This window comes from Microcaecilia unicolor, chromosome 6 (genome assembly GCF_901765095.1).
Source record: "Microcaecilia unicolor chromosome 6, aMicUni1.1, whole genome shotgun sequence".
Lineage (NCBI taxonomy): Eukaryota > Metazoa > Chordata > Amphibia > Gymnophiona > Siphonopidae > Microcaecilia > Microcaecilia unicolor.
Window position 1 is genome coordinate 1,228,323 of NC_044036.1, and position 24,835 is coordinate 1,253,157.

General features: G+C 42.9%; 1 protein-coding gene across 1 annotated transcript in view; it reads right to left on the reverse strand.

The window, feature by feature from the left end:
* The window catches only part of IPO13 (importin 13), a 151,394-nt gene that overhangs the window by 71,484 nt on the left and 55,075 nt on the right, over positions 1–24,835 (reverse strand). The window contains exons 5-10 of the mRNA XM_030205803.1: positions 23,980–24,146; positions 22,930–23,050; positions 17,986–18,133; positions 13,340–13,521; positions 12,211–12,237; positions 2,340–2,474 (exon numbers count right to left, since the gene is read on the reverse strand). Coding sequence (XP_030061663.1) covers positions 2,340–2,474; positions 12,211–12,237; positions 13,340–13,521; positions 17,986–18,133; positions 22,930–23,050; positions 23,980–24,146 — 780 coding nt within the window. The remainder of the gene's footprint in view (positions 1–2,339; positions 2,475–12,210; positions 12,238–13,339; positions 13,522–17,985; positions 18,134–22,929; positions 23,051–23,979; positions 24,147–24,835) is intronic.

The following is a 24,835-nucleotide window of genomic DNA, read 5'->3' on the forward strand; positions in this document are numbered from 1 at the left end:
ACTTCCAGCCCATCTTCCACATCTCAGAAACATATTGTACTAGCTCCTTCCAAAATCGGACTATGCCCTTGCAGGACCAAAACGTGCCTGAGGGTGGCCCCCGGATCCCTGCATTTGAGGCACTCTCCCCAAGGCGAGAGTCCCATGTGAAAGGCTCTTCTGGGAGAACTGTAGAGTAGAAGAGCAAATTTGTATTGTAGCTCCCAGTGCTGTGTCATGTTCATTGTTTTGCGCATTGTAAGCACATGGGACTTGAACTGAGGCAATGTAAGGGCCATGGGGATATCTCGTTTCCAGGCAGCCAGTAACTTGGCATAGTCCAGTTCGGTAACTGTGTCCCTGATGTGCCTGTGATGGAACGTGAGGGGCACTTTTTGCTGTGCCTCTAAAGAGAATGCTGTTGCCAATTCTTCCTGGACATCCTCCGCCAGCGCCTCCCAGGACAAGGAACGTATATAACTCTCCTCATGTTCTACTATTCACAATACTCTCTGGTTCTCATCTGAAACCCCAAGTCTCAAGGCAGTACCATGCTGTATGCATACAGAAGCCTACCTCTACAATCACAAGCCATCGCTCTCTCCCTCATGCAACACTGCTAGGACAATTTGCTAACAGTACTAACAACACAGCTGGGATAAAGAGACTACTGAAACTGCATAGTCACAAACCGAGAAGTCTCTTTGATTAAACAATCAGCAAACATTAAATACAGCTTTTGCACTCTTAATAGCTTTATGCATAAATGTTTTCTTCATTAAAATGCTTAATGATTTCTACAGAAAATGTGCTCAAAACTCATAAGATCAAATGCAGCAGCCATGTATAACATGATTTAAGCAACAGACAAACACCCAGCTTAATCTTCCGGACGGGACCCGTTTCGCCGATCATTGTGTATTTGTCAGCAATCAAACTGATGGGTCTCCCACTACACTTTATGTCACTTTACATCACTCATAAGGGGAAATTATGCCTTACCTGATCATTTTCTCTCTTTTAGTCCTACCAGACCAGCCCAGACAAGTGGGTTATGTCTCACAGCAGATGGAGAAAAAAAAGTAATTCCAGTGATTTGCCCCTTAAGGGTATATTGCGCAGCCTACAACACTCAATATTTTGAGTAGCCAAGCAATGGTGCTCACAACCCTTCTGCCGGATAATTTTTAAAAATAATTCTAGATCCAGTGTCCATCCAGGTATCTGCTATACTGATCTGCAGATATTTCACTAAGCCAGGAGACGTATGACATAGTATATTTAGGTAATTCAAAATAGAAGCGAAGATACCAGAGACCTATATCTGGTCTGAGCTTCCATGATGGTATTTTTGAAGAGAATCCACGCCCGGTATAAATTTTTGACATTTGCAGTTGCCCCTCTAAGGTTGGCTTAAAAAAACAAACAAACAAACAAACAACTTTCTCCTCATTTTATCATAGTCTCCTTTTTGAAAGTTAAATGCTACAGTAATGGATGTCCTGTGCGTACTTACTACAGTTGTTAAATCAAATCTGATCATGTTATGGCCACAGTTATCAAGCACCATTACCTCTCGCACCAGATCATGCGCTCCACTAAGGACTAGGTCTAGAATTTTTCCTACTATTGTTGGCTCCTGTACCAGTTGCTCCAAAAAGCTGTCCTTGATTTCAACAAGGAATTTTACCTCCCTAGCATGCCATGATGTTACATTTACCCAGTCAATAATCGGGGTATTTGAAATCATCTATTATTATTATGCTCCCAGTTTGTTAGCCTCCTAATTTCTTATAACATTTTTACATCTGTCTGTTCATCAAGTACACTCCTGTCACTATCCTTTTCCCCTTTACACGTGGAATTTCTATCCATAAGGTTTCCAAGATGTAGTGTCCTGAAGAATTTTTAATTTATTTGATTCGAGGCTCTATTTAACCCCTCCATCAATTTTTGATCCACCCTATCACTGTGATATAATTTGTACCTTGGTATGCCAGTATCCTGCTGGTTATCCTCCTTCCACCAGGTATCTGAATTCAAGAAAACTTGGGACAAGTATATAGGATCTCTAAGGGAGAGGAAGGGATAGTAAATGCCATGGATGGGCAGACTGGATAGGCCATATGGTCTCCATTTTACTAAATCACCTGGGCAACATGGTAAAAGATGACAGATAAAGACCAAAATGACCCATCTACTTTGCCCAATATGGTGGTGAGGTTTTTTAACTTCCACACCTTCACTGAAGGTGGTGAATTCGGTCAGCTGTGACATTGCCCATACATGGTAAATTACACTGACACATAAGGTCAGTCATCACGGGTAGCTTATGTAAATAGCACTGCGATGATACTCACTGTTTCATCTGCTAGTTTCTCCAGCTGTTGGATGTATGGTGTGATGAGCGAGTGCAGGTTTTTCAGAATCTCTTCAACCTGCAGTGCCGAGAGCAGAAATCCCAACGCCTGCATGAGCCACATACACTGGCTCGTCTGAGACAGAATAAGAGACACTGGGTCAGAGCTGAGACACTAGAAACCCAGGAATACAGAGAAGCCACACTTCTAGCATGGTAAGAATTCAACTTTCAGCAACACTTATGCCAGTTAATCCAGTACGCCTCGATCCTACCCTATCGTACTCTCTGCTACTCCCAGAGATCTGTCAAAGCCCCTCAGTCTTACCCCGCTATACCAGTACTGGGGATCCCATACACATCTGTGCCAATGCATTTTATTCTCCACATCATCTGTCATCACGTGATTGTCACACTAATACAAGGAAAATTTAACCTTTCAAGGGTTTCATAACAAAGAAGCAAGAAACACAATCCTGTCAATCAGGGTTTTACCATCAGAACGTATAAAGATAAGGGCCAGATTCCCTACTGATCGTGGTCTTTTGTGGCAGCATTTAAGGGAGCTGGAAGTTTCCGACTGCCTTAAAATGGTTTGGGTCTTTTCTATCTGGCTGTAACAGCGAGTGTGCAGGGGAGCCCACTGCTTGCCAGTTGGAGCTCTCTTGGTTCAATCCTTTTGCTGCTACTTCTCAATTTGTATTTAGTCTCCTTAGTAGCATTATTCCAAGAGTCTGGATTTAACAGTTTTGCAGATGATATTCCACTGGTTGCTTAGGTGAAGCCCAATTAGACATGGGCAATCTCCAAACTCACTGAATGTCTAGATACCATTAGAAGAATGGGGACAGCTGATTTTCTTAAGGTGACCTAATTAGCAAAATGGGAGATCTTTCTTTTGGCTTACTTACAGAGTCTGGGGATTCCTCTCTCTATGAGGTCCCACATCAAAGAGATAGCAGGCGAACAGGGCGCAGTTGAGAAATACAAGAGAGAGGAGTATTTTGATGTTATCATAATGTGATTAAATTCCAAAGGAATGCAAATAGGCTGGATGCACTATAGCTTTTGCACAGCTCCGACCAGTGGGAAATGTTTTTGTTCTGTTTTTAACTCTGTATGATATGTGAGATCCATACTGCAGCCAGTGCAGGCTCAAGGGGTTGTGGTACTCTGAGCCAGCTCTCGCTCGGTAGATGCCTTCCTTCTCCTACTGGCAGGCTGACATCGGTTCTATCTTTTACAGTGGTCAGAACATGTCACTTTGCTCTCACCACTGTGCTCTTCTCCATGCTCGACCACTGGCACAGCCCCAGATTTGAAATGCGAGAAAGCGAAGATACTTACCTGTAGCAGGTATTCTCAGAGGACAGCAGGCTGTGTTACCGACTTGTGAGAATTAACAGGCCTGCTTGTCCTTGGAGAACAGGAATTATCTTTTCTCACATCTAAACCTGCAGTGGTGCCAGTGACAGTGCAGAGAAGAGAGCACAGAGGTGAGAACAAAATATGCTCTCGCCACTGTGAAGACTAAGCTAGTGAGGCAGGCTTTTGGTGCCTTAAGCCAGTGTTTCACCTGACTGAAGCCATGAGCCAGCCCCGTTCAAATATTTTATACGGACGGGGAGAGGGATCTTGGGGTGATAGTATCTGAGGATTTGAAGGCAACAAAACAGTGTGACAAGGCGGTGACCGTAGCTAGAAGGTTGTTAGGCTGTATAGAGAGAAATGTTACGAGCAGAAGAAAGGGGGTGTTGATGCCCCTGTATAAGTCGTTGGTGAGGCCCCACCTGGAGTATTGTGTTCAGTTTTGGAGGCCGTACCTTGCTAAGGATGTAAAAAGAATTGAAGCGGTGCAAAGAAAAGCTACGAGAATGGTATGGGATTTGCGTTACAAGACGTATGAGGAGAGACTTGCTGACCTGAACATGTATACCCTGGAGGAACAGGGGTGATATGATACAGACGTTCAAATATTTGAAAGGTATTAATCCACAAACAAATCTTTTCCGGAGATGGGAAGGCGGTAGAACGAGAGGACATGAAATGAGATTGAAGGGGGGCAGACTCAAAAAAGATGTTAGGAAGTATTTTTTCACAGAAAGAGTGGTGGATGCTTGGAATGCCCTCCCGCAGGAGGTGGTGGAGAGGAAAACGGTAACGGAATTCAAACATGCATGGGATAAACATAAAGGAATCCTGTGCAGAAGGAATGGATCCTCAGAAGCTTAGCCGAAATTGGGTGGCGGAGCCGGTGGGGGGAAGAGGGGTTGGTGGTTGGGAGGCGGGGAATAGTGCTGGCCAGACTTATACGGTCTGTGCCAGAGCCGGTGGTGGGAGGCGGGACTGGTGGTTGGGAGGAGGTGATAGTGCTGGGCAGACTTATACGGTCTGAGCCCTGAAAAAGACAGGTACAAATCAAGGTAAGGTATACACAAGAGTTCATCTTGTTGGGCAGATTGGATGGACCGTGCAGGTCTTTTTCTGCCATCATCTACTATGTTACTATGATGAAATCGTGGAATCAGTTCAGGACAAGGAACATGAAGAATCAGAAAATGATGATGATCACCAAGTTGATGGTGATGCGGGACTGACAAGCAGAAGCCTTTGAATGTTTAAATACAGCAATGGCTTGGATGGAAAAGCAGTAAGAAAGCAGTGCAAATCAGCTCCTTTTTCTGAAAAGACTACGTGACCTTGCAGCAGAGAAATGAAAATCAGCATTTATTTATTTAGATTTTGCTCACACCTTTTTCAGTAGTAGCTCAAGGTGAGTTACATTCAGGTACTCTGGATATTTCTCTGTCCCAGGAGGGCTCACAATCTAAGTTTGTACCTGAGGCAACGGAGGGTTAAGAGACTTGCCCAAGATCACAAGGAGCAGCAGTGGGATTTGAACCGGCCACTTCTGAATTGCAAGACCGGTGCTCTAACCAATAGGCCACTCCTCCACTCCACTGAAGCAATTAAGAATTATTTCCTTTTTTAGTGTACAGTAGTGTATATACAGTATGTACAAGAAATACAGCACTACATTTTACTTACAAAAACAGAAGTACTGTAGATCCTGGAGGCACCCCAGCCAGTCAGCTTTTCAGGATACCCAAAATGATACTCATGAGAGAGATTTCCATGCACCACCTTCACTGCATGCAGATCTCTCTCATGAATATTCATTGTGGGTATCCTGAAAACCTGACTGGCTGGGGTGTTTCCAGGACCAGGTTTAGGAACCACTGGCATAGAATTAGAGTGAAGACAAGAAGGAATAATAAAAGAAAACCAATCTCTCTTCTTGATGTGGACGTTTGGATAATGTTTTCCTGCAACAGCTATGTCCACTCTTTTTTTCTCTATTTGGATTGTTCCTTATATCCTTTGCAAGACTACTACTATTTAGCATTTCTATGGCGCTACAAGGCGTACGCAGTGCTGCACAAATATAGAAGAAAGACAGTCCCTGCTCAAAGAGCTTACAATCTAATAGACAAAAAATAAAGTAAGCAAATCAATTAATGTGTACTACTACTACTACTACTACTATTTAGCATTTCTATAGCGCTACAAGGCATACGCAGCGCTGTACAAACATAGAAGAAAGACAGTCCCTGCTCAAAGAGCTTACAATCTAATAGAAGGAAGGAGGAGAGGAGGGTAGGTGGAGGCGAGTGGTTACGAGTCAAAAGCAATGTTAAAGAGGTGGGCTTTCAGTCTAGATTTAAAGGTGGCCAAGGATGGGGCAAGACGTAGGGGCTCAGGAAGTTTATTCCAGGCGTAGGGTGCAGCGAGACAGAAGGCGCGAAGTCTGGAGTTGGCAGTAGTGGAGAAGGGAACAGATTACTACTACTATTTAGCATTTCTATAGCGCTACAAGGCGTACGCAGTGCTGCACAAACATAGAAGAAAGACAGTCCCTGCTCAAAGAGCTTACAATCTAATAGACAAAAAATAAAGTAAGCAAATCAAATCAATTAATGTGAACGGGAAGGAAGAGAGGAGGGTAGGTGGAGGCGAGTGGTTACAAGTGGTTACGAGTCAAAAGCAATGTTAAAGAGGTGGGCTTTCAGTCTAGATTTAAAGGTGGCCAAGGATGGGGCAAGACGTAGGGGCTCATGTCCAGCGACCCTCCTCTCCTCTACCCTCCATCCACCCATGTCCAGCGACCCTTCTACTACTACTACTACTACTATTTAGCATTTCTATAGCGCTACAAGGCGTACGCAGCGCTGCACAAACATAGAAGAAAGACAGTCCCTGCTCAAAGAGCTTACAATCTAATAGACAAAAAATAAAGTAATCAAATCAATTAATGTGTACAGGAAGGAGGAGAGGAGGGTAGGTGGAGGCAAGTGGTTACGAGTCAAAAGCAATGTTAAAGAGGTGGGCTTTCAGTCTAGATTTAAATAAATAAATCTGAAATAAAGAAAAAATACAACATACTTCTTTCCTTTACAGGTGACCAATTAAGTACTTTCAACAGAGGTCTAGCACTATCCTCTCTCTTTTTCTTCATAACTATTCTTGCTGAAACATTTTCAACCAATTGTAATTTTCTTATTCAGATCTACATATGGAGCATTACAATAGCCCAGCAAACTAGCGTCTGTATTACCATCCTAAAAGCAGAATTCATCAGACAGGGTCCCAATCTAGATACTAGTTTCAAAATTCTACAAGTTTGTTGTCTAATAACCTGGTTCAAACTGTTGACTACCCACTCCTCCTTCCAACGTCCAAAGATTTCCCTGACTCAGCCAAAGGTATACTCATGGCTTAGCTTTGAATTTTAATTTTTTTTAATCTTCACTCATTTTTATTAATCCAGATAAAGAGAAAAGACAATTCAAACATGTCGATAACGTTTTACAAAGAGAACCCCCCCCCCTTTCCCCACAGTTATAAACAAATCTGAAAGTTGGTAATCCCATACTGTAAGCGAAATTCGACAGCAGGATCAATAACACCATAACACACGAGACAAAGACAAGTTAACAGAGTATACTACTAAGGACCCTGTTTCTCATAACTCTTCCTTAGAACATCGCATCTCTGCCGTGTGCATAAATAATGGCCGTTATCAAATGCTAATATTATGGCTTCAACCGCGTGTTGGATTTTTAAATATCTAAGTGAATACCAACTAGATCAGTGAATTGCGCCATTTGCCATTTTGAACCGTGACAACCCAATTCACCGATAGTTGCTCCAGTTTCTTGTATTGTCACTTTTAATTGAAACCATTCTTGCAGTCAACTATCTTGCTGTTGATTCCGCCTCCCAACCAGCCAGCAGGCTGTATGTGCAATATATGACCCACAAATACCTACAGGCCTATAGCCAGACAATATTCTTATCAGCAATAATCCTGAAGTGGTACCCCATTTTAACTCTTCCCTTATCCAAAATTCCCTCCCATTCTTCCTCAAATTATGTATGAAATATCGTTACGTAAACAAAAACAAGAAAACTCAATTTTCCCCGGGGCACATTAACAGTGCCAAAACTACACTATCCTAAAATTATTACGTCCTTATGCAACAACGACATCCTGTTCCTCCTCTTACCCTCCCCCCCACTCAGATACCCCACCCATCTAAATCCGGAAAGATACCTAGCTCTCTCTCAAAGACAGGAAACCATACCACTTAATCTCCCACTTTATTAAGGATCAGACTCCTACCACGAGGAGATAAAGAAGCCAGGTAGACCCCCCCCCCCAAAAAAAAAAAAAATTTTTTTTAGAAAACGGGCTTTTCGTTTAAAGGAACCCCTTACCTCCCTCGCCTCCCAGGACAATAGTAAATGTATCGTGTTACGCCAATGCCAAAAATCAGGTGAGTGTGACAATGTCCACTCCTGTAAAATGCATTTCCTCGACAACTTTCGAAACAGCCGCACCTCTTCCACCATGGAGCCCCTAAAGGATCCAGGGCAACCTAGTACCAGATGAACCGGATCACCCGTAACTGTACGCGAAAAGAGAAAGGAAAGATAGTCAATAACTCTACGCCAAAAATGGCATAACACTACACATTCCCAAAAAGCGTGAAAAAACGTATTGTTGGCTGACATTTAGGGCAGCAAGGCGATTGAAAGCCCCCCTACTTAAACAACTGAACTTGGGTAAAATTAGCTCTGTGTAACACGCGAAATGCACATTCTCTGAAGCTAGCATTGCTTACCAAATGTGGGATCCTCCTAATCGAACAAAATAAATCCCACAAAGGGAAATTCCTACCTAGATCTTGTCCCCATTTTTGTTTGATGACTTCCAGATCTTTAGACCTCTCAAAGGTGCCCTTGTCAACCTGCCAGCAAGAAATTCACTCAGAACTGCCCGCTCTTATTTAAACCTTCATTATCCTGCGTGCTCCAGACTGAAATATAAAACCACATATGCTTCCACCTTCTCCTATGCCAGTACTCACCTGTGGAATGCACTACCCAAATCGGTGAAAACGGTCCAGGATCATCTGACTTTCAGGAAGTCACTCAAGACCTGCCTATTTGGGCAAGCTTACCCTAAAGATACTGTCCTATCTCATTGACCCCAGGACACTAACTCCTCTAGTGCTCTTATGAACTAACCCATTTGTTCTCTTTACCTCTCCATCCCACTTATCCTTCTCAATTTATTGTACTCGCCTATTTGTTATTTAACTGTTGTAAGCCACATTGAGCCTGCCAGTGGTGGGAAATTGTGAGGTATAAATGCTGTAAAATAAATAAATAAAATAAATTGCCACAAAGCCCTTTGAATGCCTGAAATAGTGGGAGCATCCTCCGATATAGTATCATAAAATTGCTTAAGGCTGGCTCCGATACGCCGGCCCAAAGCCTCCCCTTGTAAAGATCGTATATAATGTTTTAGCTGACAATAAGCAAAGGTGTCACCCCACTGAATACTCTCCGGGCCTTTTAAGAGGTCCAGTGACTTCAAAGCTCCAGTTGCATCCAGAACATGTACCAAATATTCCAGTCCCAGATCTCCCCATTGAGCAAATACTGAATTGTCTAAACCCGGCTGAAAAGCCGACGGTGGATTTGATTTATCAAGTTGAGGGTCCCATATCATGTTAAAATCTCCCCCTAAAATCAGAGGCATAGAATCTACATTGGCTAGAATACCCACCATCTTCCTATAGAAAGCTTTATCTAATTGGTTAGGGGCATAGATACTTCCCACTAAGACCTCCTTACGCGCTATTAGAACATTACCAAAAATGAAACGCCCCTCAGCATCTTTAACCACATTTCTAATCTGAGTGGTCACCCCCTTCCTAAAAAGCATGGCCACTCCACCTTCCCTATCCACTGCTGGTGTCTCCACACAATCCCCCACCCACCACTTTACCATTTTTTTGTGTTCTTCATCGGAAAGATGTGTTTCTTGTAGAAGGGCAATGTCCGCTTTAAGACGTTGTAGGTGTTGTAAACTTTTTTAAACGCTTAATGGGTGAATGAATATCCCCCACATTCCAAGTGGCCACCCCTTACCATAATAAGAATCCAGGGGCCATATGATACACTTTAAATCTAGCTTTCAAATGAGAGAGAGACCGCCCCAGCCTACCATTTCTCCCACCTTTATCCATCCGCTGTTGAATTGAAAGTCCCAAAATCTGTTCATTCAGGTCCAAAAAACTAGAAAAGTTCCCTCCCCCTCAGTCCCCCCCCCCCCTTCTTCCCAAAATCCTCCTGAACATGGCTTCTAAACCTTCCCCCCCCCCCCCTTCCTAGTAACTAATTCTATTTGGAACTGGGCTCATCTCAACGCCTTCCCCCCCCCCCCCCCCCTCCTCATCATCCCCTGTTTAACGGCCTTTCCAATCCCCTAACCACCAAAAAGTCAACATACAATGTTCTCAGACTAGGAGCTATGCCAAAAATAGATTCCTGCTCGTTCCAGACCCACCTGTGGTTACCTCGTCATACTATGTGGTTGGGTCAGATAAAAGTCCTGCAGCACTTCCATCCACAAATGTCAGCAAGTCTTCCGTTTCCACATAGAATCTACAACATCAGTGGGCGCAGGCACCGCATAGTACCCGCAGCCTTGTCAACACAATTGAAAGAGGTGTCCTCCTCGCTCCAGTCCTCGCAGATTACTAGCATCCGAGGAGGATTCGTCTATTGGTGCAGCACAAACAATCCCAGCTACAACCACTCAAACTCCATATAGACTCTAACTTCCGTGAGTCAGTTCGCCAAATTTCACAATGTCCACATACACACCAACAAATAAATAAAATATAATAAAATAAAATTCTTCCTCTTTCTTTTCCTCTTCACTCTCTCTCCTTTTCTGCTCTTTTAGATTGTCATCTTTAACTTCTTAACGGCAGTTGTAAATGTTTAGTCCTCAGGTGCTCCACAAATACCCAAGTCACCTCCTTTCTAGAGCCCGCAGGATTCAAATGATCATACGTCCAGATTTTCCCTCTGCAGCACTACTGGGTTTAACTGATTCAAAAAGCACTTTGCCTCTTCAACAGTGGTAAAAAATTTTCTGTTGGCTTGGTAAGTGACCCTTAATTTTAGCTGGATAAAGGCAAATTTAATTTTACGCTTCACCAGTTGTGAGCAAATCGGTGAAAACCTCCTTTGCGACGTCGCCACAGATGCAGAGTAATCCTAAAAGCATAAACTCTGATTTCAAATTGTAATTTCCTTCCTCCTCATAAGGACTGCATGATCATTGCTTTTTGACAGAAGTTAAGAAATCTGCAGATAACCACTCTCGGTCGAGTAGAATTGGGGTGTGTAAGACCAATTCTGTGTGCCCGCTCTATTTGCAATGGCCCCACCAATGTTGGGAGAGACAGTTCTTTAGCCAGGCATGTTTCCAGAAATCCTCTGAGATTGCGATCCCCCACTGCTTCAGGTAATCCCACGAGTTATTGCGTCTGGAGCGATTCTCCAGATCTTCCAATTTTTCCGCGTATGTCTCCACTAGCTTCTCCATACGGCCTTGCTCTTCCTCCAGCTTCGTGACCCGGTCCTCTGTTGATACCCTGCCAAATCTTGCTCCAGCTGTTCCACATTACTCTGTAGATGTTCTAGTTTCAAGTCGATAGGGCTTAATCTTTTGTGCAAAATCGTTTCCATCGCTGCAGTCACTTCTGCAGCGACTTCTGCAACCCACACAAATCCAACTAGAGCACCCAGGACTTACTGGGTTCGCCATCTTGTCCTCGTGCAGCTTATTTTTCTCTTTGTCCTTTCGCAGTGATTAAGATGCCATCCTCTCCACCAAACCACACACGCAAGTCTCCAAATATCTTACACTGATTCTCTGTCCACTTTAGGGTAAAAAAAGATTGTTTGGGAAGCCTCCGATTGTGGGGATTAATGAGAGGTGGCAGGAGCAATCCAACTAGCAACTACGCCTGATCATAGCATCACGTCTTTTTTTTTTTTTTAATACAAGCTCCTTTGATGTTCGCTTGACACGGGTAGACTGAAAGTAAAAAGTTAAAGGGGGAAGGGTAGGTAAATATGCTTTAAGGTAGAAGATCTAGCGGAGGGGAAATCTGGCTGTTTAATATTCTGGAGATGGAAGGGAGGGAATTTGGCATTGCTAGCTCCCTACCTGTTCTCCCCCCATCTTCAATACATCAATGAACAGCCATGTTATCCAGATAACCTTATCCAAGTAACTTAACTGAGCAAATTAATGGTATGAAAGACTAGAAAAAATTCTGTTGATAATACAAAAAAAACATGATCTGAATATTCAATATATGCATTTTTACTACACAGGAGAAGATGGGGAATTAAGTATAAACACACATTTATTCTTTTGGTCACACAAAATTTTGATTGGCTCATTTATAAAATCAGGATAAGTGATTAAATAGAACAATTACCTTGTGGATCTGCTTCATTAGCACATCCTGTTTATAAAAGAAACAAGTTTTAGGTTTCATTTTCAAACACATTTCTCTCCAACAGGGACAATTTCTCCCACAAACATTTCCCCCATCACCTTCTCCCCTGTCAGCAAGGCCCAGCTACATCCCAATCCCCAGGGGTGCTCTTGCTAAGATCTCTCTCTCCCGTTGTCCAGGACCCACTAAGTATATTTTTCCTCTGCCTAAAGCCCAGCTTTTCCCCTATGCCGTAACCAGGATCCACGCAGTCCTTAATTTAGCTGTGGAATCTGTTGCCAGAAACTGTGGTCAAGACAATTAATACAGAGGGATTCAAAAGAAAGGTTGGGACTAATTCCTGAAGGAAGAGTTCATACACAAATTATTATTTATTAGGATTTATTTACTGCCTTTTTGAAGGAATTTGCTCAAAGCGGTGCACAGCAACAGCCAGGTAGACTTGGGGAGAGCCATTACTCATCCCTGGACATGAGCTACAGAAAACAGATCTACTCTTTGGGATCTGCCAGCCACGGTCAGAGACAGGATGGATCTGACTCAGCATGGTTTTTCTTATGCTCCTGGTACACTCTGCTCTTTACCCTTGACCCTAGGGCCAACTCCTTCTCAGGCACTCTTCCTTCGCCTGTCTGAAGGGGCCAGTTCCTCTCAGACACACATCACCTTCCCGACATCCAATCCTGAGAGGTATAAACCCTTCCCTCATCAAGGGCCAACTCCTTCCAGACATTCCTTCCCCATCTCAAAGCTCCTGCTCTTCTCAGACACCCCTTTCACATCAGGATGTAGGCTTCTTCAGAAACTCTTCTCTATTCCCCCTGAAGGATGCTCATTCTTTCCCTTTCTCTCCCAGGTGTCAGCTCCTCCCTTCCACATCCCATTACCAGAGACTGGTTACACCTAGGCTCTCTGTCCCTACCACTGCTACCCTGTGCCATGGCAGCCCTCCTTCCATTCCATCAGTTCTAGGGGGGCTCAGTTCCTAGTGTTATCTCCTGTCTAGACCCTCTCTCCCCCCACACCACCTCCCATGTGTTTCTCTCCCACCTTTCCCCCAAGGGCTGGCTTCTGCCATGCCTCCCCCTTCCTTTACTGGGAGCCGCACCTGAGACACAGCCACGATGTTAGCTGCGTAGGGGGGCAAGTCGTACTTGCATTCTCGGCAGATCTTCTTCAGTGTGGAAACACTAGATATGGACAGGTCAGGGTTCCCCAAGGCATGCAGCACCAGTGGCAAAACGTTGTTAATCATGACAGGATGATCTGCCAGCCATTCTGCCAGTGCCCCTGAAAAGACACAAGGTAATTATATATCTCCCCATACAAACCCTCACATTTCCTGTTTGAGGCACCTCAGTACTACACCAGAAGGATGTTGTCTTTGGTATGATACAAGCACTACAGCAAGCACCAGCACTAAATGTGCCTTGTAGTGGGGCTGCAACATTATAATGGTAGAAAGCTGCTATACAGAAAGACACAATAAAAAGAGGGGCACGTCTCATTCATTGGAAACTTGTAGACACTACAACATTGCTGTCCCTGAAAAGCATTAGCTTCACAATTCTGGAGAACTGGGGTGTTGTCACCTGGGACACTCCCATTCAAACCATTGAAAAGATGGATGAAAAAAAGTAAGCACAATAGAAAAAGAGAAAAACACTAGAACGCCTGAATTTCCAGCTCCAAGCAATTCTTTCTGTGAATTGACAGGGAGCATTTTCCATCTTACAGATAGGCTGCAGAGAATACCTTCTCCTGCTTTAGACTTAATCCCACCCACCCTACCCCTCTACCCACCCACCCCTAGAGTGACATGTCTTATATAACCTCCCTATCAACCCACTCATTACTTTACCTCACCCATTTCTATTCTTCTATCACCTTCTCCCACTACTCCAACCAGAGTTAACACCTAATCACACTGACCACCCTTCAACATGTTCAGTCCTTCTGTGACTGTTCTTTTGTGCTTGACTGCTTAAATATTTTAAATTTAAATGCTTTACTTTTTGTCTATTAGATTGTAAGCTCTTTGAGCAGGGACTGTCTTTCTTCTGTGTTTGTACAGTGCTGCGTACACTTTGTAGCGCTCTAGAAATGTTAAATAGTAGTAGTAGTAGTAGGTAATGAAGTCAGAGACCAACAAAATGTGGCACAAAGAAAAGGATGCCACAAGATCGATTAAAAGGAATATTCAGGCACCCCTTGATAGGTTGCATATGTATGTTACACCATATGAACTCCAGAAGGATGTTGTCTTTTGTATAATACAAGCACTAAAGGAAGCACTAGCACTAAATCTGAGCCACTTAGATCATGCTCCATATAAGCTCATGACCAATAGTCTGCTTGAGTGTCTTCCTCAAATCCCATAAGGACTGTGACCTCAGTGTCTGTTTTCTATCTCAGAGACAGTCTTTCTTGCCCAAGTCCCCCCTCCCCCCTGGTTACATCATTGGGGTGCACAAATATAGTCTGGGGGCCAGTGCCCAGTGACTGTCTGGCTGTTATCATCGGACCCTGCACAGCCCGTTGTCTTGCCTCAGAATTTCTACTGTTTTCTACCTCAGAGTGAGTCTTTCTGCCAGCGTTCCCCCCCCCCCCCCCCCCCGCCCCCCAGGTGACAGTATCAGGATACACGGATATAACTTAGGGGCAAGAGCTGGTGGAATGTGAGGAGAATAAAGATTTGGATGTTTCTCTTATTCCAGTCTTGCTTTTAGGGCCAGATGTACTAAACTTAACGAGCCAGTAGTAAACCCTGGCACGCACTAAAGACTTTTTTTCTACGACGGTAGCAGCTAACGAAAATGGAATGCAGATGAGCAAATTGTGCAGAAACCCTATTGTAATGAGATGCACTAACCTTTTCCGATTGCCTTAACGGTGGAAAACGCCAGAAAATGCACTGCGCTGGATTGAAAAACTGCTATAAAAGTAACAACAACAAAAAATTGCCAAAGCCTTCCATTTTGGCCAGTTTTCAATCAGCTGATATCGGAAAGTGCAGTTGAAAACGTCCATCACAAAAATAGCCTTCCATTTTCGCCATTATTCACACCCAAATAATAAAAACGTCCCTTTTGGCTGTGCTTAACTCAGCTGAGAGATCTGGAAGTCTCTGAGCCAATCATAGCGCGTAGTGCATAGCATCGCATTCTCATTATAATAGTAATTAGATCATTTGCATTCCGTTTTCGTTAGCTGCTACCATGACAGGAAAATGGCTCGGAGAACCCTTTTGTGCATGTCCCGGTTTACTACTTGCGCACTAAACTGGCTAGAATCACGTTGCTGGCTCGTTAAGTTTAGTGCATCTGGCCCTGAGACCCTGTAGTGTAGGGACAATGGAAGGGTACGAAGCATGACCTGTGATCCACGTTGCTAAAGATTTAGAATCAAAGATTATTGAGAAAGTGGTCTTGCATCAGTTAACTGACTTAGTAGAATGAGCCTAGACCCTTAGTTTTAGGAGGCTCATAGTTCTACTTTCTACTCTTGGCTTGCTTCCACACTAGATCAGCAATCACAATTCTTAACTTTTTTGACATTATTGCACCTTTTGACACATCACTTGGAGTCACTGAGATTTCTGCTAGGATTTTATCTTGCGTTAAATCTTATCTGTCAGACAAAACAGGCACAGCTTGACGGAACTAGCTTTCCAGTAAGTGCTGGGGTTCCACAGGGATCAGCATTCAACTCTTTTGTTTAATATATGTTTAGTGTGTCCGAGTCTTCTTTCAGATTTATGCCGATGACATTCAATTCTTTTTTGGCTTTGATTGCTCAATAGCAGACACTTTGCTAAAGTTAGAGTCTTGCTTTTCAGCAATTTCTAGCTGGACAGACAGAAATCATTTGTTACTCAATTTGATTTAGTAACAACATTTCTGACTTATTTAATCTACTACCTTGAAGGTCCCATCAAAACTTTTGTTTTATGCTGTTTCCATTAACATTTCATCTCTGATTTAGAGTCTGGGTGTTTTGCTAGACCCTAATTTTTTAAACTCTAAAACCTCATACCAGTAATGTATTACATGTGGTATTTTTTAGACTCTAGTAAGTAGCAAAGTTGAAATCTATGTGAGCATTTGCTGATTTCAGGACAAATCTTTAGAGTTGGGATTTATGTAAATTGGTTGTCATTTTTCACTTCTAGGTCTTTCACTATCTTGTCTGAATCCTCTGCAGCTGCTGTCAGGCTTAAATAGCTCCTTAAAGATGCAGCATATTACTCCAATTCTCCATGACCTGCACTGGTTACCAATTTATAGAATTGTTTAAAATTCTATTATTGATTCATGAAGTTTTACAAGAGTGAGGCCCTATTATATTTTAACTCAAGTTTAAAAATCTGCCTGGATAGGTCTCAGCTACTACTGTTTATTGTAAAAAAAATCTTATATTCTGCATATCTCAAAATTTCTAGACAGATTACATAGTGAACATACACAATTACTAAACAAGACGACATAGTTAACGTTCTCAATCTACAAAAACATAAAATACAAGCAGAATTAAAAATATCATCAAAGTAAATAGAGCAGGACCTTAAATAACAAACAAGCCTTCACCAAGTGCTTGTTGAAAAAGAAATGTTTTCATCAAAAGAACAGAACAGCCCTTGCAGATCATACAAACAGAAAAAAAGTCACAACGAAGATGACAACAAAATCAGCGCGGTCAGTGACGATGTTGTTAAAACTTTAATAAAATAAAGCATGACTCAAAAGGGCCTGTGTTTTAGCCAACCGGCATCAGGAGTCAATTGTCGCTACTGGGAACAACAAATTCAGTGAACACTATAAACACTGCCAGTCTCCTAATAAATAGCAAAACTAGTCGAACCCGAGACCTTCACTATAGTTCCACACAGGCCGGTTGGCTGAAACACAGGTCCACGTCGAGTTGTGCCTTATTTTATTAAAGTTTTAACAGCACCATCACTGGCTGCACTAAAGAAAGGTTTTCAAAAGATTTTATTACACGAATCTGAGGTGGCAATTTGTTCCCTAACTTAGGTCCTGATACTTTAAAAATATCACTGACCTGTATTCGATTGATAAGGTTGGAAGAATACAGGTCAGTGATTTTTTAAAGTATCAGTGAGATAGCATTTATTAATACATTCTATTTCTGCTATTGGGGAGACATGAGCTTGCTCTTTTCCAACTGCAGGGCAGGGAGTGTGGAGTCAACTGCCTAATGCCTCTTAAGAAACACTTAAATGCCTTCTTAGTTATCAATACATTCTCATGAAAGCATGTGTACATTCCCATTAGGCCAGGTGATAGTTCGAGATGTGCACTTTCGTGAAAGCTGTTTTTGTGTTTGTTATGGTTTAGTTTGTTATTTTTATGTATGTTTTTGTTGCAACTGAGTAAATGAGGATCATAGTGTTTGTGAAGGCTGGTGAATATGCAATAGGCAGGTTAGAAATATTATGAAAGAAATACATAGATAAATAATTAAAAATAAATGGTATGCACAAAATCCAGCCTGTTGGGAGAACAGTCCCCCTTCCAGAATATTACATCAGTAGAAAGACTGGGGTTCAATTACACTGCTGTGATGTACGGCACCAAAACCAAGATTCTCAGGGAGGGACTGACCTTGGGGCAGACATAAGTAAAACACCTCATGAAGGTAGCAAAAGAATGCATTAACGTATTTCACAGAAAAATAGAAGAAATGTTTGAAATCAGGCAATTTTCTTAGCACGGAACAGTGGACTCATCTTACCAATGGTGAACATAACTGTATCAGCCAGCTGCACATTATTAATGCTGATTCTCGGGATCAAACCAATCAGTCCAGGCACCACATCTGAATAATTCACATCAATGGTTTCTGCGATGGATTGGAAGCCATAGAGCAGAGCTTCAGTATGCTGTTAGAGAAAGAAAGAAAAATGAACAATGGCAGTACTGAGAATACACACCCACTACAAATCGAAGGGAGGGAGAGGGGAAACGGTGTGAAAGCAGAAACAGTGACAACACTGAAGATACACACCTACCACAACTCAAGAGGTGGGAAGAGAAGAGTGCAAGCAAGAACAGTCACTGAAGGGTTGCTAGTAGGACCACAAAAGAGAAACAAATAGAAATGCAAGTGAGGTAGACCCACCACCATTCCAGTGGATAGGTCTCAAGCTAGAACACATATTAACAATGGTTTTCAGAGAACTGTGTTCGCGAGGGGCAAAGCGATGGAGATGGATGGGACACGTCTGAGGCTTTTCAATGCTTTTTTTAGAGCAATGAGTGGTCCAGGAGTGCAAAGAGGACGTTGGGAACTGCAGGCTGGTCAGTCTCACATCTATGATGAGTAAATTAATGGAACCGCTTCTAGAACAGGGAATAGAGTGTCTTTTGCAATCCAATGGATTATAGGATCCGAGACATGATTTTACTTAAGGGAAGTCTTGCCAGCCAAATCAGATTCATTTTTTTCACTGAGTGACCAGTCAGATCGAGAGAGCACTGAATGTGATGTACTTAGATTTTAGCAAAGCCTTTGACACAGCTCCACATAGGCAACTTAAAAATAAATTGAGCACTCTCAGTATGGACCCTAAAGTAAATGACTGGGTTAGAAACTGATCGAAAAGAAGACAACAAAATGGTAGTGGTACAGGGCACTCACTCTGAGGAAAAGACAATACCCCTAGATTCTAGATAGTGCACCTAGAGATCTGAGCCGAATTCCAAGCGTATTCTGTAACACCACGTAACTTAAGTAGTTTAAACAAGCTAATCAGCAATGATAACAGCTCAAAAAGCAATAACGAGAACTGGTAATAATTAGAATTTATGCGCACAACTCGTTAAGTGCATTCTGTAATGCAGTGCACCTAACTTCTAATGCACACAGGCAAAGACGGGCAGGGAGATGGACATTCCGTGGGCTTTCCAAAATTTGCACACGTAATTACAGAATATGGACCTGTGCGCTTAAATGTACGTGCCAGGATTTACGCCAAGTTTTCGCTGATGTAAATGGAGGCACACAGTTTTAGACGCTGAGATATCAACATATTCTATAGGCACCGCTTATAGAATACACTTAGACGGCATTGATTTCCACACCATATATAGAATCTCCCCCACTACCAGTGGTGTGCAGGGGTTCTTTTTAACATTTTTATAAGCGATATTGCCGAAGGGCTATCTGGTAAGGTTTGCCTCTTTAAGGATAATACCAAAATCTGCATAAGATAGACACAGCACCCAGCAAAGCTTGAAGAATGGTTCCAAATTTGGAAAAGAAAAATTTCATGCTGGTTCTTCCAGAGGAGTTTGTTATCCTTCTAACTTTTTTTCATTAGTTATCTGTCTGTATTCTCTCCTGTGTTTGTATATACGTTTGATCTTAGGAGCATGCCCTTTCTGTTGCAGTACGTGAGGCACGGTGCACCACTTTAATAGTACTACTCTGCGGCACGTCGGGTCGTAGTCCCACCCATTATCATTTTCATTTTAGATTCATTTTTATTTTAATACTAGTAAAAAAGCCCCGTTTCTGATGCAAATGAAACGGGGGCTAGCAAGGTTTTCTTCAGAGTGTGCATGTGGGAGTGTGTGTCCCTGCCCTCTGCCCTCTCTCCCTCCCCCTCCCCCCTCCCAGTCCAGTCCTTCAGTGTTAAGTTTCCTGCTGTTCTGTGTTTTTGTTACAGAGAGAGTGAGGGCATCTCTCTCCCCTCCCCCCTCTGAGTCCTTCACTGTGTGAGATTTCATGCTGTGCTGTTTTCCTTCACTCATGGGGAAACCGGATATCTCTGGCGCTTCACACTTCCGGCTGGAGGCTTCATAGAACGTTGGTCTTGCCTTTTATATATATAGATACTTCCCCTTTTTCCCCCCTTTTTTCTTTCTTTGTTTCCCTTTTAGTTTTGTGTTTCTGTACAACAATCGGATGGCGTTGTCTGAATAACGGCGTCTTTATGTTTCCTTGACTCTGCCCCATGACACGCCGTATCGTAGCCCCGCCTATTCAACGCATACCACGCACAGCTTTTCTTATTCTTATTTTTATTTTTGCAGTTTTTCATTTTTCATATTTAGTTTTGCTACACTGTTCTCATTTTTTGTCGAAATGTTTATACTGCGTATTATTTTGTCCCTAGCAGAGGTTTTGCTTCATATTTACGTCCATCATGACGTCATCCTTTGAGATCGCGCGGTTTTTCTTTATTTAAGCATCCTTGTAGCAGCATACGCATTTGTTTTCTTATCGTTGGTGTAGTACACAGCGGCAGACGGATCAATTACGTAACGGTCTTTTTCAAGGTATGTTTTTCTTTATTACCATGAGGGTATCTCTTATACATATTTTTATCTTATGTTTAAATACCATCCTCACGAGCGTTAGGCTGCAAGTACTGCCGACGTTGCCACAGAGTTTACCACAGCTTGACTTAAGGCCAAGTGTTTTCTAGTTTTGTACCATTGTGGGCACACATGCATTATTGATCACGCAGTTTTTTGTAGACCTTCTTCTTTTGTAGATCCTGTCCGCAAACTTTTCAATTGGTTTTTCTTGAGTTTTGAGGTTAGTTGTTCACATTTATTATTCTCCCCCTTTTTTCTTTTGTGTTTTTCACGTTCCATTAGTTATTATTTTTTATTCATTTTTTCCAGTCTTATTACAGATCTTGTGATTATACCCATTGATAATCTTTAGTTATTGTTTACCCCAGTGATCAGGTCAGTTTTTTCATGTCCCATAAATATTTTGAATGTACATGTAATTTTGTGTTTTTCATATATTTTGCTTTATGGCATTTATGTTCCACATTGTTCGGAGAGTATATGGCATCTATGTTTTCATATCTTCTCCGTTTTCATACCTTCTCTTTTTTGATTTATCCCTTTGTTGTCAGCTTATACATGCATCATATGTTTATTATTATTGCTTAATGAATATGCATTTATATTAGCATGATTTAAAATTATTTATTTTTTGTTGTTTATTCATATATCTGTTATATGTTTCCCTTTTGGCATTTGATTGTATTTTTTAACCTCAACTTTTCATTGTTTTTATTTATAGACTCCTGGTGTAGGCCGTCCGGCCGAAACATAACGTTATGTCGAGTCATTTTTTATGTACAATTGTTTTATTATTATTTGTTTTAAACTATTAAACGTCATATATTTTAAGTTTACCCAGGTTTCAGTCTTTGGATTGCCTGGCTTATACTCCCACCTTTTGCATTCTCATTTCACGCCCCGTGGGATCTACTGAGTTCTCCACGTAAGTGGATTCTCTCTAGACAACAGTATCCTTGAGCCATCGACAGCTAAGCATGTGTGGGGTGCTGGCATCAGTGGCTTAGGGTCATTGCTGCTGCCTGCCAAGCTTGGTAAAAGAGAGTTCTGGTCACCGCTGACTGAGCTTGAGGATCCTCATTAGCTAAAGTATTTATATTTTGAGATGGAGGTAGGGCGGAGCAGAGAAAATTTTGTGCCCACCCTCTTTGGGCTCAGGCCCACCCAAAACTGGCTGTCTGGCTACGCCACTACCGCAAAGAGACAAACCTTACCAGACAGTCCTTCTGTAATATCACTCATGAAGATGTTAAAAAGAGGCAGCCCGAGGACCAAACCCTGAGGTACACCACTGATAACAGTGCTTTCCTCAGAGCAAGCTCCATTTACCACTACCCTCTGTCTCCTTCCACTTAACCAGTTTTTTAACCCAGTCAGTCACTTTAGGTCCCTACTGAGGGCACTCAGTTTATTATCAGTCGCCTGTGCGGAACCATGTCAAACGCTTTGCTAAAATCCAAGTACATCAAATCTAGAGCTCCTCTCACGTTCAACTGTTTGGTCACCCAGTCAAAGAAATCAATCAGATTTGCCTGACCCGACCTGCCTCTAGTGAAGCCATGCTGCCTTGGATCCTGCAGCCCATTCGATTCAAGAAACCTCACGATCTTCTGCTTTGGAAGCGTTTCCATTAGATTACTCACCACTGAGGTCAGACTGACAGGTGTATAATTTCCAACCTCCTCCTTACTTTCGCTTTTGTGCAGAGGGACCACTCCAGACCCTAAGGAAGCATTGAAGAGGTCAGACAGTGGTGCTGACAGAACATCTCTGAGTTCCCAGAGTACCCTTGGATGTAGCTCATCAGGCCCCATTGCTTTGTCTACTTTTAGTTTAGCGCTCCTCATGAACACAGTCTTCCAAGAATCGGCTCTGGTCTACCATACATCCATCCCCATTAGCATTTGTTTTCTGTGATCCTACTCCCGGCCTTTCATCCATGAACTCAGAAGTTCAGCTTTATCCTCATCAGCTTCTACATATTCCTCCCCTTCAGCTTTGAGTCTCACAATGCTATTATGGCACTTCATCCTGTCATTTATATATTTGAAAAAGGTCTTGTCCCCCAATCCTTTCTTCCATTTGCCTCTTCGCATTCCTTGAACAATAAGAATTTTCCAGGTTCAAAATAATTGCGAATCGCCCTCAACTTTTTTTAATATGTAAAAAGATTCTCTTATAAGTGATTTAACATGACTAGAAAATGTCAAAAGGCTACCCACTACCACTCCCCAAATCTTCAAACAGGATACCAAGGTGAAGATGTTAGTATCAATGGAAAAACGTTGAGATAGCATGAAATGAATGTAAAACACCTGAAGCACATTCGTGAAACTCTGGTTGTTCTACCTACCTGCCAGGACATGGGCGGATCAGTGCTCGTGAGAAGACGCCCCAGCTTGTCATAAAGATTACTGAGTAGCTCAGCTCCCAACATCTCATACACATACATCAACGTATCAGAGATATCCACCCTAGAGGAGATAAAGCAAAAAAAAAAAATAAGTGGCATCTGTACAGCCACACCTCCCCCCAGGCCCATAATCATACACACTCATAGACCAGTATATGCATAAATTATACTTCCTCTGTGAAACCACATCTTCTTCTGTTTACCAATTTATGCAAAATCACACTTCCACCCAAGACCATATCAATGGAGCTACGTTCTCTTCCCTACATCAGTGCCTGAAGAACCACACCCCCTTCCCCTCCTCCACCAAACTCTGGGATACCACAGTCCCCTCCCCTCATCTACCAGCAAATACAGGATTCTACCCCTCTCCTTCCTCATCTACCAGCAAATGCGGGATCACTCCCCCCCATCCTCCCCCCCCATCTACCAGCAAATGCGGGATCACTCCCCCCTCCAGTCTCATCTACCAGCAAATGCGGGATCACTCTCCCCTCCAGTCTCATCTACCAGCATATGTGGAATCACTCCCCCCCCCCCCATCTACCAGCAAATGCGGGATCACTCCCCCCTCATCTACCAGCAAATGCGGGATCACTCCCCCCTCCAGTCTCATCTACCAGCAAATGCGGGATCACTCCCCCCCCCCCCCATCTACCAGCATATGCGGAATCACTCCCCCCCCCCATCTACCAGCAAATGCGGGATCACTCCCCCCTCGTCTACCAGCAAATACAGGACCCTCTCCCCTCCTCATAACCTTATAAGAATGTAAGTATTGCCATACTGGGACAGATCGAAGGTCCATCAAGTCCAGCATCTAGTTTCCTTATCTACCAGCAAATGCGGGATGACTCCCCCCTCCTCCACCAGCATACACAGGATCACATCTCCTATGTGTGGAACCGTTTCTACTCTCGGATCCTTATCAGCAGAGCCATGTCTCCCTCTAAGACCTATATATGCAGAATCATGTTCTCTCTCCTATACCTGTATATACGGAACTGCTCCTTTTCATCTGAGGACCAAGATCCATACTCTTCATCAGATGGGAACTGTGCCTTATGGAGAAGCACATCCACCAGCTGGAAATACACAGGCCGGTACACTTGAAGATAAACTGCTTGCTTCTCTGTCTCAAATGACAGGATGTCATCCTGGGAAGGGCAGAAAAAAGAAGATGCTCATTAAAGACTGCTTTTGGGTTGGACTTTCTTCTCAGCCATCTGCTGCTGCTGCTTCCACTGCCTGCTCATTAGCCCTGAGCGAAGACTACTACTATTTAGCATTTCTATAGCGCTACAAGGCGTACGCAGCGCTGCACAAACATAGAAGAAAGACAGTCCCTGCTCAAAGAGCTTACAATCTAATAGACAAAAAATAAAGTAAGCAAATCAAATCAATTAATGTGTACAGGAAGGAGGAGGGTAGGTGGAGGCGAGTGGTTACGAGTCAAAAGCAATGTTAAAGAGGTGGGCTTTCAGTCTAGATTTAAAGGTGGCCAAGGATGGGGCAAGACGTATGGGCTCAGGAAGTTTATTCCAGGCGTAGGGTGCAGCGAGACAGAAGGTGTGAAGTCTGGAGTTGGTAGTAGTGGAGAAGGGAACACATAAGAAGGATTTATCCATGGAGCGGAGTGCACGGGAAGGGGTGTAGGGAAGGACGAGTGTGGAGAGATACTGGGGAGCAGCAGAGTGAGTACATTTATAGGTTAGTAGAAGAAGTTTGAACAGGATGTGAAAACGGATAGGGAGCCAGTGAAGGGTCTTGAGGAGAGGGGTAGTATGAGTAAAGCGACCCTGGCGGAAGACGAGATGGGCAGCAGAGTTTTGAACCGACTGGAGAG